Source organism: Gossypium arboreum, chromosome 12 (assembly GCF_025698485.1).
Source record: "Gossypium arboreum isolate Shixiya-1 chromosome 12, ASM2569848v2, whole genome shotgun sequence".
NCBI classification, from domain to species: domain Eukaryota; kingdom Viridiplantae; phylum Streptophyta; class Magnoliopsida; order Malvales; family Malvaceae; genus Gossypium; species Gossypium arboreum.
The window spans coordinates 19,448,223-19,465,094 of record NC_069081.1 but is presented as its reverse complement, the minus strand read 5'-3'; the positions used below and the strand labels follow the sequence as shown (position 1 = coordinate 19,465,094).

The window sequence follows — 16,872 nt, the reverse complement described above, 5'->3', positions numbered from 1 at the left end:
GATCATTACCCATCGACGAGTATAAAAATATGTTTTAGATCTAAGTTGATCTGATAGTTAATATTGGAAATTAGAGAAAAATTATTTGAATTTTAGTTAACGAAATTATCACGTCTAAAGTTATTTTATGAAAAAAATTATAAAAGAAAAAAGGAAAAACACTTTTATTTAGTATAGATAGAGTGGAAAAAAATTATATAGCATTAATCATAATAGTAAATTAAAAAAATTTTAAATAATTTAATAATTGAATTGTAATTTTTTTGATAAATTTTAAATAATTTAATAATTGAATTGTAAATTTTTTAAACTAATGATAAAAGACAAGCCTTAATATCATCATCCTCTAAACTCTGAAGGGCCTGGAAATTTGAGCCCACCTACCTTAACCTCAAAATCCGTGTCATGTAACTCACTCAACACAAATATCCGACGGTTCCAAAGGCACCCTTAGAACCAGGCAGCTGTTGCCAAAGCAAACTAACCAACACGGCAAAACGAACCAGCAAAGTCAGAACCGACGACCTTTTGTTTTCTTTTTTAGGGTTCAAGTGGGATTGGGGTTGTTTTCATTTTCAGTTGAAGAAGAGAAGGAAAATGGTGAACCCAAGGTGTTATTTGGACATAAGTATAGGAGGAGAACTAGAAGGAAGGATTGTAGTGGAGTTGTACAAGGATGTTGTGCCTAAAACTGCTGAGAATTTCAGGACTTTGTGCACTGGTGAGAAAGGCATTGCTCCTAACTCTGCTGCCTCCCTGCATTACAAGGTTCTTCCTTTTCTCTTTCCTATATTTACAACTCTTGACTGCATCAAAGCATCTCTATTTTAGTGTTAATTATTTTTTCATTCCTCCTGGAATGTCAGAAAGGCGTTCAAATTCTTTGGTTTGAGTTTAGTGGGTGTGGTAATGGGGCTTTTGCTTTGAGTGAAGTAAAACCCTTTTCTATGTGTGATTCTTTTATGTATTGTGGCTCGTTACTTGTTTTCTTTGTAAGTGAGTAATTGGTAGAGTTTACATGTTTTCTTTGCACATCTTGTATTATGTGGTGTAAAGCGAGCATTTCCTAGAGTAAAAAAGATTGAATTTTCCTTGGGAATTGAGGTCTGTTTTTTCAACTGGGAATTCTTGTAATAAGAAGCAATGTAACTCCTTTATTTCCTTTCTCAAATGCAGTTTGCTTCTAATGTTGATGCATGTAGACATAACTTGAAACTTAGAGAACGAAGGGCATTAAATATGTTATTGTTAGATGGTTTCTTGTTTTTGTAATTTCACTTTGGTTGAATGATCATATGCTCTCGTTTTACATGCCTTTACGCTCTTTAGGTCCTATGTTGATGGGCACACAGGCAGTTCAAGGCACTTCACGTTAGAATTTGATGCATTTGCAAAATGTTATGGTTTTCTTGTAATTCTGCAATTATGAAATTAATCTGCCGACAATGATGACTATGCACTTCCAAATAGTTTCCTTTACTTATATAAGAAACTTTGTAGTGATTTCCTTTTTCTAATATAATGCAATTTCGATTTAATAGGGTGTGCGCTTTCATCGCATTATCCGAGGTTTTATGATACAAGGTGGGGATATATCAGCTGGTGATGGAACTGGGGGAGAATCCATTTATGGCTTGAAATTTGAAGATGAAAATTTCGAGTTAAAACATGAAAGAAAAGGAACGTTATCGATGGCTAATATGGGGCCTAACACCAATGGGTCTCAATTCTTCATTACAACTACTCGAACATCTCATCTCGATGGAAAACATGTGGTTTTTGGGAAGGTTATAAAAGGAATGGGTGTTGTTCGTTCTATCGAGCTTGTTGCTACTGAGGATGGTGATTACCCCACTCAAGAGGTTATAATTGCTGATTGCGGAGAAATTCCCGAGGGGGGGGATGATGGAGTATCCAACCTTTTTAAGGATGGTGATATATATCCTGATTGGCCAGTTGACCTTGACAAAAAACCAGATGAAATTTCTTGGTGGATGAAGGCAGTAGACTCTATCAAAGCTTTTGCAAACGAGCAATACAAGGTATTTGATATATAGTTACAGTTTTTTGCGGTTTAATTTGCTCATTTTTTTCCCATTTCCTAGATTATGCATGGTACATTCTTTCTTATGAATGAGTATGCCTGGTACTCTCTTCAAGTTATGAATGCTTAATGATGTCACATTTTCTACCATACATTTGATTATCAATGTCTTTTGTTCTTTTGTTTGGAATTTGATTTACTGCTACAATGCCGCTCGCTGAATTTTCCTAGTTGTTCCCTCTTACAGAAACAAGACTATAAGATTGCTCTTAGAAAATATTGGAAGGCTTTACGTTACTTGGATGTCTGCTGGGACTTGGAGGGAATTGATCAAGGTGCATCCATCGTGATATTATTGCCATGAATTCTCTAGTTTTTTCGCTGACTTTTTTCCTTCCTTTCTAATTTGTCATCACACAGCAAAGAGCTCGTATTTGCGGAAGACCAAGTCTCAGATATTTACAAACAGTTCTGTAAGATTTTAATGTCCTTGAAAATTGAATATATTTGATCATTGATCATATGTTGAGGCATCTAGCATGCAACAACTTTCCAATCTTCTTTCTTATTTTTTAGGTTCTCATTCATTTAATATGCTCTGTAATGGTTTGAAAGCATGTTATGATAGGGAGTTCCTCTATGTTAGCATATGTTATCACATTATATTCCTTTTTAGGTTATTGATGTTTGTTTCTTTTCATATAATTGTTGTCTGTTTAGGCCTGCAAGTTGAAACTAGGCGATCTAAAAGGAGCATTGTTGGATGCAGACTTTGCAATTCGTGATGGAGAAGATAATGTGAAAGCTTTCTTTCGTCAAGGCCAGGTTAGTGCTTACTATTTGTATGATATCCAAAGCCAAGTTTATTGATTCCTTGACACTGCTTCTTTTACTTAGTAGTGTTTGTGATTTAATTCGTAGCCATGATTTTCTTGGATGACTAGTGTTGGAGCTTTTCAAGCATAACTATTTCATAGTTTCTTATTTTGCTAATTGGTTTGAGGGAGGACCCATGCATGTTTGTAATTTACTTGGTAGTGTTTGTAATTTAGTTCGTAGCCATGATTTTCTTGGATGACTAGTTTTGGAGCTTTTCAAGCATAACTATTTCATAGTTTCTTATTTTGGTAATTGGTTTGAGGGAGGACCCATGCATGATTATAATGATGTAAACCACATGCCCTCTATTTTCAGTGAATGCACATTGTTCAAACTATTACATGGTTAACTGCACTTTTACCGGGGATTCTTTTTACTTAATTGCTTTTGTTTTTAACTGATCTCAGGCAAATATGGCACTTAATGACATCGATTCTGCAGTTGAGAGCTTTAAAAAGGCATTGGACTTGGAACCTAATGATGGTCAGTACAATCTTGTCTCAAGTGAATAGCTGCGAAACCTCTTCCATGCTCTCTCCCTCCATCTTCTATTACTTTCCTCCCCCTTTACTGGTTTGAGGTTCGGAAGGGCTTGTTAGGTTTTCATTTTTTATTAATGAAATGTCATTGCTGTGTCACCTGGTAAAATTGCATATGATCATACCTTGAGTATGATATTTGATGTTAAATCATCATTTCCTTTACTTCATTTTTTGCGATCATTCGTATTACTGCTTCATCAAAATCATGTAGAATTTGGGGATTACTTATTCTATCTCATGTTTCTGGCACTCAGGTGGAATAAAGAAAGAGCTTGCAGCTGCAAGGAAGAAGGTCAATTACAATCATCTATTCTTTCGTGGAAAATGTTAAAATATTTAATGCCTTCCTCCTTGCACTCATTGATTTCACCTGTGAACAAAATTGAATTTGTAAAACTGCTGCAGATTGCTGATAGACGGGACCAGGAGAAAAAGGCGTACTCTAGAATGTTTCAGTAGAACTTTAGTCAACATTATGGTACTGCAACAATCTTTATATTTGCTTTCTGAATATCTAAGTTTCATGTTCTCTAGTAAACCATGTTTTCATGATTTGTAGGCCGACTTTTGTCTTGAAAGATCAGTTTTGGATTTTCTTTTTTCATACCTCATCATGTATCTAGTCTTCGGAGTTCTTTTATTGTCTGGCCAGCATTAGGAGAAATCGGGTTTGAAAATTTTCTGATTCTTGCTATGTACTCACACATACTCGTCTATTCTTTCGATCTTATTGGGTTTGTTCTGTTGTGCAGGCATTTGTTTATGCTAAAACCTTCCAGATTTCTCCTCAGGAAATACTCAAACTTGGGTGCATTTTAAATCAGAACCATCTTTTATTCCTTTTTATTTCTGGTCTAGCAGATCTGACATTTTATTCCGAGCAGGAACTGTATTTTCGTGCACGTCTGTTTGAATTTATGTGAAAATTCTTTTTATGTGCACAAGACAAATTTTCATTTGAGATAAAATCGATACTTTCTTTTTAATTTTCGACACTGGAATCTTCCTGCTTTTAGGCTTGCTCATCCGTTGAGGCTTCCCTTGCTTATTCTGATTGATTTCTTTGGCTCGAGCTTTTGGGAATACGAAGTCTTCATTTAGGACTTCCTCTACTTCTTGCTTAGTCATGTCCTGATCTCCTGCCTCCTCTTGTTTCGTTTCTTCACCTTCAACCATCCTGCGGTCTCCCTTGCTCCTCTGTAATTTGTTGTCTGGATGTGTTTCTTTTGATCTTCTTAAAGCCAAATTTTGTGCCGCTTCTGCGATAGCCTTCTGTTCCACAGCTACAGAAACCCGCCAATTTGCCAACGATGTTTCTTCTTTAGCTCTTCTCTTTAGGGCATAGAAGTCTTCCTGAGTTAGTTGTACTGGGGAATTGTTTGATTCTGGATGATCGGTGTATTGAAGTGCTTTTGCTGCTGATGCTCTGAAAGCATCTGATTCTATTCGCACTGCTCGTAATGTCAGTTGCAACGTGCGAAGAGTCTGTCTCCTTAGCCGCAAGGTTTGTTTTAGTTTCGACCTTGTTCTGCGCTCTTCATCCTTGTCTGCCTTCAACTGTTCCAACTCTTCACGTGTTTGTTCCAGATTCCGGTTTGTTTCATTGATGGTCTTTACAGCCTTGAGTTCTTCCTCCCTTTTGGCTCTAATGTCCTTGACAATGGTCTCAAGTTGTGATTCAAGCTCTGAAATCATATTTTTGGAAATAGAATTTTGATTCTGCGCAATCATGAGGTCCGATTTTAGTCTTTCGAGCTCATCAAGGAGGGGTTTGGAATCTAACCATGAATCTGTAGCATTTTCCTTGGCTCTCATCAGCTCTTCCTTTGTTTTCCTCAGTTCTTCCACCTTGGCCTCCAAGGTATTGCTGATTCCTGCATCAGAATCTCTCGGTTTGTCCAAGTCATTCTCTGTTTGTTCACCGTCACCGTCAAACGACTGCATGGCTGTTATCAATGATCAAGGAATTGGAAATTCTCTTAAACCTTGGCATTATAAATTCAGGTACGGGTGAAGATTTTATTTTATTGGCAATGCTGTCGTTTTATTCATCATTTGAAAGTCCGAGAAATGCCTTGGTTTTTACGGGATTGTTTTTCTGGTTGTCTTTTGTGTTGGTTTTACATGGATGGATACGGCAGAAGGGTTAGATTCTTGTAAGACTTGTATGATAATTGTCAACTCTGTTTGTCGTTTCCTTCGTGTTGGTCGTTAAGCATAAACACAATATAAGAATGGGATTTATATGTCCGACATAAATATATTTTCTTTTTCTTTTTGTAAGAAAACATAAATTTTATTTCAACAAAAAGCAGTAAATGCATTTATCAAATGAGATTGTTTTTGAAAATAAAGGAATTGAAGATGTGAAACGAGTCTCAAAATTTTATTTTTATTAATATTTGTTTATTTATTTTGATAAACGAATATATATAAATAGTAACCAAAGTATATTGCTCGTCACACGTTATGTTCATTTACAACCGTACATTTAGGAGTTATGTTCATTTACAACCGTATATTTAAGAGAGCAAAATTCGATTCAAGTTGAAAAATTAAATTTTTTTTTTTGAATTTTGAGTTAAACAAATCGAGTTATTCGAGTCAATTCAAATTTTTTTCGAAGTTTGAGTTTGAATTAAGTTTAGTTTTCGAATTCGAATAACTTGAATAATTTAAATATTCAAATAAATTGAATATCAAACTATGATAATTTTTATTGTTACTCTAATCTTCTAAACCTTTTTAGTTTTCTCCCAAAATACACCCTTTTTATATTTCTATCATAATTTTTGCCGCTCTCCCATCTCTCCCCCTTTTATCCCAAAACCATCCCCTGTGTATTTTCTCTTTAAATTTTTACTTCTCACCTTTTACCCCAAATAAAAATTAAAACCATTCAAAAAATTTTCTTAAAACGTAAATAATAATAATTTTATTTATATATAATATTTATATTATTAAATTAAATTTCGCATTTTGCACTATTTATATTATTGAATTGTTTTATCATATTAAATCTTTATAAATTTTTGCTAAAATTGAATTATTGATGATGTCATAAAATATTTGTGTTAAAATTTTATGTTGGTATCAATTTCATATTTTATCTTTAAAATATTTTTATTAAAAATCACATTTTTACATTTAATATATTTTTAATTTCAAAATACTCGATTACAAGAATAAGAAGATAATTGAAGCAACTAAGCAAGCGAAGAAGTTGACACGTATATAAAAGATTAATAAATAAATTATAAGGGGATTAAAGTTAATAACATATTTGATTATGGTGGGTGACAATGATTACAATGGCTTAAAATATTTTTTTAATTTAACTCGAATAAATATATTCAATTTAATTTGAATTTCATCTCACTCGACTCTATTCGAGAAAATTTCAAATTGAGTTAGGATGATAAAATATGATTCATCAACTCGATTAATTCGAAATTTTTTCATTCGTTTCAATTCGATTCGATTCGATCGAATGCTCAACCCTACGTACATTTATACAGCTAGTCATCTTAATCGATTAGGCTATTTGAATTCAAGTTTCATAGATAAAATAAACATCTTAATCTTGTGCCAAAGTGTTCATGCAATGAATGAGGTTCATCTAAGTCATGCCTATGCATGGTAGTAACACCATGAATAGTTGCCCAAGTTTAATTCGATTTAAAAAATATAGGTATTAAATTTTATCCATGCTTGGTCGTCTTTATAAATGGCTAACTTAAGTTCATTTGAGTTCCCTCATATTCATTTTTATTTTTTTAAAAGGAATTAAATAACATTTAGCCCTTAAACTTGGTAATTTTCTCACTTTGTCTTTAAACTCTTTTTTGTCCATGTTAGCTCTAGAACTTAGCCAAATTTTATCCCTGAACATAGATTCCACTAAGGTATAGTGATATGCCATCATGAGATTAATTCATATCATTATTCAACTCTTTTTCTTAAGTAAGATTTTTATTTTTTTAAACCTAATAGTTTTAGATTTTTCTTTTTTGTATTTCCTTTAATATAAAAATTTAAAATTTTCATGTGATCATGTGGCGTAATCTTAGGCGTCATATCATCACATTAATAAAATTCAAAAGTTGAGAAAAATTGTCAAGTTTAAGGATTAATATATCTTTTTCTTTTATTAAATTTAAACACATAACTTTAACATATTTTTAATACTTACATTATATTTCTAGCATATTTAATTACCATAATATATAAAAATAATATATAATAAACTTGAAAGCGAATCGGGTTAGATTTGGGCTTCAAATAATGAAGTTTAAGGTTAACCCATATTTTAAACAAGCTTATTTTTTTGTTCAAGCTTATTTTTCAATCCTAATATTTTTATTCCAATCCTAAAAATTTCAAATAGAAGTTTAAACATTGAACAATCTATCTTCATTTTAGTGCTTTGTAATTTTCAAGAACTGTAAATGAATTACAGATTTATTAGATATATTATTTTCTTATGCCTAAATTTGAAAAGCATTAGTTTTAAGATTCTAAAAGTGAGAAAGTGAAACACATTGACCGAATCATTCAAAGCTTCTGGTGAGGTTATAACTTAATCAAAGGAAATTGTATGTGTAGCTAAGATTTCTTATGCACTAGCCCTTAAAAGGAGTTGGGTCTATGCAAATCAGAGTTGGTAAATGATGCATTGCTCTGCAAGCAAGCTTGGAAACTGTTTACTGTGTAACTTAGCACAAAGGGTTTTGTTGGTGAAATACTACACACAGTACCATTTTACAATGTTATGCAAAAGAATACAGACTCCTTCCTGGTTATGGAATAGTTTGTTGAAAGGGAGAGATATTAGGAAAAAGGCTTGGACATCCAAATTGGGAAAGGCGAAGGTATACATATTTTTGAAAACATTTTTCACCATTCATCCAATCTCCAAGAACTAGGATTCGATGCTGATTAGGTTCCAACTGACAGAGGGTGTGGTGGTGTGGGGAACTTCTTGTTATTTGATGAAGAAGGGAGGTTCATTTGGAAACTTAAGTTTAATGACTGTAAAATACTATACTAAACAAAGAACAATTATGATAAAGTTGAATTTACTTAAAAATCTGCTTAGTAGTCTTATATGCCTTAATCAATTACATAGATGATGTCTATATACTTGAAAATGAATAACTGCTCCTAACCAATTATACACCAGACTCAGTAATTGACTGATAACAAACTTACAGTCCCTAATCTCTTTGCTCCTAACATTCATCCAGCTTCTCAAGGGGTAAGACCCGAAGTAAACCTCGAAACCGACAAAATTAGAGAGGGAATATCAGCAACCTGGTCACATGCTTGTACTTCACCAACCATAAGTGAGCTACTAGCCACCTTTTCATGAACAAAATATAAGTCAAGTTCGACATGTTTAAATTTGGAGTGTAAAACTAGATTAGCAGCAACAACAACTGCAATGGAATTATCACACCAAATAGCAAGAGGATCAGTAGAATCGATTTGTAATTCTATAAATAGAGAAACTAGCCACGCAACATCATTGGTAGCTGCAACCAAAATTCTATATTCATCCTCTGTCGTAGAGCGAGAAACAACTTGTTACTTTTTAGAGCACCATGAGACAGGTTTATGACCAAAGTAGACACAATAGCCTGTAGTGGACCAACGGTCATCAAAATCTAAACCCCAGTTGGCATCTGCATAACCCACTAAAGATAGTCTGTCAGATCGACGGAACACTAGCCCATAACTAATAGTGCCATGAAAATACCTCAAAATACGTTTTAATGCTACCATATGAACTGTAGTAGGGGCATGCATGAATTGACACATACGATTTACTGCATACGCAATATTTGGTCAGGTTAAAACAAAGTATTGAAGAGCTCCAGCAAGACTTCTATATTCAGTAGGGTCAGCAAGACGAGTACCCTCATCTTTAGATAATGTAGATGAACTAATCATCGACATATGAACACTCTTTGCATTAGCTAGAGAAAACCTGTCAAGAAGATCCCGAATGTATTTGCGCTGGCACCAGTGGAGACTACCGGTAGATGACCTACTGACTTCAACACCTAAAAAATAATGAAGGTCACCCAAATCCTTTAGAGAAAATTCGTTATGCAGTTGTTGAAAAAAATAGTTTATCACATTAGTCGAGCTTCCAGTAATAATAATATCGTCCACATAAATCAAGACATAAATGATAGACTTGGTTGCAACTTTAACAAACAAAGAAGTATTAGATTTAGCCAAGACACACCCATTAGAGATAAGAAACTGCTTCAATTTATCAAACTAGGCACTAAGAGCTTGCTGTAATCCGTACAATTCCTTTGTTAGACGACACACCAAAGCATCACCATTTACCCATATTGAACATACCCTAAAGGTTGCTGCATAAACACTTCGTCAGTGAAATCTTCATTTAAGAATGCATTGTTTACATCGACTTGACGGAGTTTCCAACCATTTGTTACAACAATAGATAGTATGGTTCGAATAGTCGCAGGTTTGACCACTGGACTAAACGTTTCCTTGAAGTCACATCCAGGTACCTGGGAACACCTTTTGGCCACCAATCGTGCCTTTTGGTAATCAACCGTCCCATCAAGATTCTTCTTGACTTTGAATAGCCATTTGCACCCAATTGCTTTTTAGACCAAGAGGTAACGACACAAGTTCCAATGTAGAATTAGCCATTAAAGCATCATATTTAGCTTGGACTGCTAATTTCCACTCTTTATTAGTAAGAGCCTCCTCAACAGTTCGTGGCTCAAAATCAACAGCTTCAACTAACAGAATTTTGGGTTTAAAAATTCCTGTCTTGGATCGAGTAATCATAGTGTGAGTATTCCCCAGAGGATCAAGAGATGAATTAGTAGACTCAGTGATTGGGTCAGACAAACTAGCTTCAGCTGATGGAACATTAAAATGGTCAGATCAGGATTCAGCTAAAGAATCAACCGAAACAGGTTGTATTGGACTACATGTAGCTGAGAGATCGACTAATACAGATGGCATAGGATTACCAATAAGAGCAAAATATAAAATGGGTGACGATGTAACGATTTCTCTTCGTTCAATAGTGAATCGATCAGAAGGGGCTGAATGATAGGAACATAAGTAGTGATACATGCAGGAGACTTAATGGTGTCCAAAGTAGTGAAGAAAACAAGAATCGACTCTAATAAAAAAAACATGATGAGAGATAATAATCTTGACATCTGGTGTGAGACAGTGATAGCTTTTTTGTTAAGATCTATATCCTAAAAACGTGCATGGCTGTGATCGGAACTCCAGTTTATGATGCATGAACGGACGCAAATACGGGAAGCAACAACAACCAAATACCCTTAAGTGATCATATGTTGGTTCATGACTATGAAGAGCCTGATATGGAGACTGACCTTTTAGGACTGGAGTAGGTAGTCGATTGATAAGATGAATAGCACTGCAAAACGCATACCCCCAGTAATCCATGAGTAGATTTGCTAGAGCTAAGAGTGACCGGTCTCCTCAATGTGCCTGTGTTTACACTCAATAATAGCGTTCTGTTATGAAGACATGAAAGATGATGAAGAATCCCATGATTAGCCAAAACTGATGCAAAAGTATGATACTCATTGCCCCAGTCACTTTGGAATTTTTAATACGCTTCCTGAACTAAGTGAGAACTATTTTCTGAAACTGGAGAAAATAGTCAACCATTTGAGATTTGCTTTTAATGAGATAAATCCAAGTTAATCAGCTACACATGTCAATAAACGAAACATAGTACAGACTACTTCCATAAGCAACAGATGTCAATCGCCATAAATTAGAGACAACCAAGTCAAATAATTCCATAAATGAGCAAAATGAAATTTATGTGATTTCCCTTTTTGATAGGCAACACAAATATTATCTAGACTTTTCTTATTAAAAACAATGTGACATTTATCAAGAACATTTTTAATAGTTAAGGTAGAAGGATGCCCAAGTCTTTTATGCCACAATGTAAAAACATCATTATATGAAGAAAAATCGTGAACCCTGGTGTTGTGAATAGCAGGTACTACATCAGATGGAACTGATAGATCAGCTGAAAATTGATAGAGACTATCACGAGCTTGGCCCCGCAGTAAAATTTCCTGTGTCTAGGCATCCTTAATAATAGAATAAGACGGAAGAAATTCAAAAAAGACATTATTGTTGTTACTGAACTGAGAAACAAACATAAGATTCTTTCGAATACTCAGCACACATGGGACATTAGAAAGATGTAATAATTTGTTCTTCGTGGGCAGGACAGAATTTCCAATATATGAGATTTTAGTGGGAGCTCTGTTATCCATTAAAACAGAAGAATTACCTGAATATGGGGTAGACTCATTCAAACCAGAAGTATTCTGAAAAACATGGTGTGTAGCCCTTGAATCTGGATACCACGATGAAGTTCCAACAGGAAAGGGAACATATGAATCATCAAAATTGGAACCGTACTGAGTGAAATTAGCATTGGATCCGGAAGTATCCAAATAATCGGACACATTAAAGTCGGGAATATGAGGTAACCTAATACACTATGAGGAATCAAAATCAAATACACGTGCCCTCGGTTTAGTCCTCCATGGAACACCAGACCCACCATTTGGTAAAGAAGATGTGTAGCTTTCAAGGCCAACATAATTAATCTTCGGCCCATTAAAGGGCTGACCATCAGTAGTATTCTGCGCAGTAAATTTCAGCCCACCAGAAGACAATCCACTAAGATCATTGGGCCTAGTAGCACGGCCTGTTGTAGGTGACGCGTGATAAGAGCCAACAGACGGAGTATGGGTATAGACATAAATAGAAGACACTAGCCCAAAATTGCGCCCCAATTCACACGGTAGGCTAGCCCCATACAGACCAGGCGAATGTGGGCCACCACTAGGCCTGTTTATGTGGCCTGCATCAGAAAAATAGTTAGGGCCTGCATCGACAAAATTAAGGTTAAAGGGATTATAATCCCAAACATGCGGCAGACGATTGAAATGATGTTGCTGTGATGGCCACCCTCACCATAAGAAACCTTCTGAAAACAGTGTCGATGGATGTTCGTCGGGCCACCAAACTATTCAGAAGTACCGTTAGATCGAGCAAACTTCTCGCTTAGGAAACGTTGGCCATCATTAGCAGAGGAGAAACGTCTAATGGATGGAGGAGACAGACCGTCGTAATCCTGATTGTAACGGTAGTAGCGTCGTTGAGCCAAATGACCTAGTGACTGCAAATCTGACATTGAACCCGTGGCCGAAAGCCGCTCCTATTAGAACCAGATAAAGAACGACCGCCGTCATGAGTAGGACCGGCCACCGTCGTGTTTAACGGTACCTCAACCATGTTCACATGAAACGGTACATCATGCATCGTACGAAGCTGCTGATTCTCAAAATCCAAGAGAACCCCAATGATTTTTTGAAACAGAAGTGGCTCAGAGGAGAAAGACGTCAGCGTTATCACGGAATCAAAATCTGATGAAAGTCCAGCGAGAATAACCTCTACCTTTTCGGCCTTCGAGACGACAGATCCAGACGCCTCCAAGAGAGCGCAGGTATTTTGTATCTTGGCAATGTATTCTTTGACTTTAATGCTCCTTTCTTGATTGATTATAGGCCATGCTTGATCCTAGAGAGTTTCACACCAGTTGCGGCAGAAAAGAGTCGATTAGTAGTGTTCCATATTTTACAGCCTTTTTTGAAAAATATAAAATATGACAATAATGATGCACTAATGGTAGAAAGTAACCATGATGCAAGTAACTTATCTTGTTGAATAAAGAAAGATGCATTAGGACTTGGAGTCAGAGTTTCATCTAGAGAGGTCACAAAACGAGCTGGAACAGGTAAAGTACCGTCTAGAAAATCCTGCAATTCATAACCTTCTGTGATCAACCTTACATGTTGTTGCCATTGCACATAGTTTCCATCATCTAACTTCACTATATAATGATGAGGAAATGATTGAACTAGACGAGAATCAGAAAAAGAACCAACAGAGGTAGATTCGGTGGAATTTGCCATGGATTCAATAGAGGGAAGGAGGCCCAAAGAAGTTGGTGACTGATACCATGTAAAATACTATACTAAACAAATAACAATTATGATACTAGTATTCTTATCTGCTTTAACCAATTACATAGATGATGTTTGTATACTTGAAAATGAATAACTGCTCCTAATCAATTATACACCAGACTCAGTAACTGACTAATAACAAACTAACAGTCCTTAATCTCTCTACTCTTACAATGGACAGTTTTCGATTCGAAGTGTATACAGATTCCTTTGGAATGAAGCGTCGTTGCATTCATTGAGACATAGACTTACTATCAACTGCACTTTTTTGTGGATCCGTATAAAATTCCAGTATTCTTCTTGAAATTATGGCATAAATATTTACCCATAGGTGATAAATTGTAGAAGCGGCTGATCCCAAGCATTGTTGAGTGCTGGTTTTGCCATAGGGAGATGGAAACACTAAACCATCTATGCCGCAAATGTGAATTTGCTAGGACGGTCTAGTTTGGCTTTCAGCTATCTCTGAATTTCGAGCACAGGAGAAATACAAATATATTGGTTCAGGAATGTAAATATTAATGACAAAACATGTCAGACTTCTATACTTTCTTATTAGTTGGGTTTTTGTACTATTTGGAAGGTTAGGAATGGAATGATTTTTAATAATTATGACCTTGATCCTACTGATCGTCAATTTCAATTTTAGATTCTTGTAGAAGTAATGAGATTAAGATAAATTGGTCTAGTGCGCATAGGTATACAAATGAAAACGCTCAATGCAGGGGATGTAGAATGGATGATTGTTGGACCATTTTTTTCAATCTTACATCTAATGCATCCATAGGGAGTCGCAACATAAGGGGGTAACCCAATTCTAGCATTGCACACAATGGATGGCTATTTCAAATTTCAATGTTTATTATTCCAGGTACGACTTCAAGACTATGAAGTGACGTATGTGCTAGTGTCATGGGAGCCCGTGACGATTGCGCAAAGAGTATCGAATGTAGATTGATCGATTAAACGTAGCTCATTCAATCCACTTGAATTGATCCAATTCGTAGAACATGTGGAGAAACCCATCTACTGGAAATGTTGGTGGCTAAGTGAAGCACTTAAAGAAATTTAGGACTACCATGGTAAATAGGGATATTGTTGAGGATCAACCCAATTAAACAACGAACAAGTAAAATTAGCAAAAGAAATTGAGAAATTGAACACACAAATTTAATGTGGAAAAACCCCTCCAAAGAGAATCAAAAACCACGGGCAAAGATAATTATACTATAATGGCAAAAGAACGAAAAGTACAAAAGATGGAGATAAAAACTAAACCCTAAAAACCCTCAAAATGTAAACACAAAATTCTCTAAATTTGATATGAGTTCTAATCTTTAATGGGTGTATTTTTTAAGATTTTAAAAGAGCCAATTTATAAGATAAATTTATAGGTCAAATAATAAAATAATCTTGACTAATCGAATTTTGATTGAAATAAATAAATAGAGTTTAACTAGAAGATTATTTCTCAAATTTGACTGAAATAGGAGTCATACTAAACAAATCTCCACCTTGACTCATATTTCCATAATGCCATCTTTGCCAAAGCTCGCCACAGGCATATGTTGAACTATGTAGGAATTAACTGAGTCGAATCTATGCTTAGAAACTAGAAGACTTCTAGCCTTCGACTTGTACACTGTCGAATCAAAACAAACCTGGGTTTGATTTTCACGAACGCAATGCACTAACTTTTTAAAACCTAAATCCAAAAAAGAACCTCTGTAACGTCCCCTAACCCTATACCGTCGCCGAAACAGGGTTACGAGACATTACCAGTCAGTATAGTCCAATTCTGGTCATTAATTAAAATAAACATTCACACTCATCCTAGTTTTAAGATGTCGTCCCATTAATGGACCCTCGCGATTCAATATGAACAATAAATTCAATTTGGAACTAATTTAGAATCACTACGAATTTTTAATAAATTTCAAAATTCATACTATATACCGTTGCCAACCATAATTTACTTATTGTGATCAATACTTTTACAACCTAAATGACTCTCATTAAACATCCTAGGTACATGCCATTATCAATACTCAACATACTTTACCTCATTGAATTTGGGATCGGCCTGGGATACTGATTCAATAGTCTAGCCTTAACTTAACCTGCGTACGAAAACAAATCGTACGCTGAGTATACACTCAGTGGTATTTCTATAATCCGAACACTTAAACAATTATAAAACTTATTAATTTATATATATTGAACTATTCAAACTCAATGAGTATTCAAACATTCACTTTCCAACCATTGTTTTGGTCTACTTTAAATTTTAAATCATTTATTAATTTCAATAGCAATTAATCAATCAGTAATGTTCATTAACAATCAGAACAATTATTTATCTAGTAACAGTCACTTATTCGGTAACAATCAATTATTCAATAATAACAAATTATTCAGTATCAATCAATTGATCGGTTATCCAGTAACAGTCAATTATTTAGTAAAATCATATATTCAATAGCAATTAAGTTATTCAGTAATAGTTATTTATTCAATGACAATCAGTTATTCAGTAATGATCAATTATTTAGTAATATTCAGTTATTCAGTAACAGTCTATTATCTAGTAACAGACAATTATTCGGTAATAGTCAATTATTCAGTAATAATCAGTTATTTTATACCTTTATTTACCCCTATTAACATGACTCGGACTCGAGCGGATACGGATCCAACCAACACACCATGCGGCACATAGTGCCTTATCGGTGGCAAAGCAGTAATAATAACAAGTAGCAATACGGTACACGAGTACCTCATCGAACAAATCGGAGCGATAAGATATGATAATGATATTCAACACATAAAGTGCTGAATCGATAACTGATAAGATAACGATTCGACACACAAAGTGTCGAATCGATAACGATAACGATAACGATAACGATGAGTCGGCACATAAGTGCTGATCGATGGCCGGCAAAAACCCGTACTCTTTTATATCCTATGGCATGCCAACTATATCCGACTAGCCCGACTAGTTAATAGGGTATTTAATTCACTTTTCAGTATAATTTCTATCTTAGTTCAATATCAATTATAATTCACTTTCTCAATTCAATAATTCTTTCCTTAATATACCATTCCAATAATTACATATATTCACACATTTTCACAATCTCATACATTTTCATTCAATTCAATATATATATATATATATATATCTCAATTATTCACATTAATTCATAATTTAATACAATTCAATTCACTTTTCATTTTCATATAATTAAATTCTACAATAAACACATGTTCATAATTATTTCACCACATTTTCAAATCAAACCATTTCAATAAA

General features: G+C 34.8%; 1 protein-coding gene across 3 annotated transcripts; it reads left to right on the top strand.

Moving 5' to 3' along the window:
- Positions 1 to 331: 331 nt before the first annotated feature.
- LOC108479771 (peptidyl-prolyl cis-trans isomerase CYP40-like) lies at positions 332 to 4,451 on the top strand. 3 transcript variants are annotated; one of them, XR_001870497.2, is made up of 10 exons: positions 332 to 768; positions 1,542 to 2,042; positions 2,292 to 2,379; positions 2,465 to 2,517; positions 2,765 to 2,869; positions 3,331 to 3,406; positions 3,720 to 3,757; positions 3,871 to 3,943; positions 4,025 to 4,133; positions 4,218 to 4,451. XR_001870497.2 is itself a non-coding variant. In XM_017782548.2 (9 exons), the coding sequence occupies exons 1-8, from the start codon at positions 598 to 600 to the stop codon at positions 3,922 to 3,924; spliced, it is 1,086 nt and encodes a 361-aa protein (XP_017638037.1). In that variant the 5' UTR covers positions 332 to 597; the 3' UTR covers positions 3,925 to 3,943; positions 4,218 to 4,451. The 3 variants fall into 3 exon arrangements, 1 of the variants encoding a protein (XP_017638037.1); XR_008276066.1 differs by having other exon boundaries at positions 3,871 to 4,133; XM_017782548.2 differs by lacking the exon at positions 4,025 to 4,133.
- The last annotated feature ends 12,421 nt before the right edge of the window (positions 4,452 to 16,872 follow it).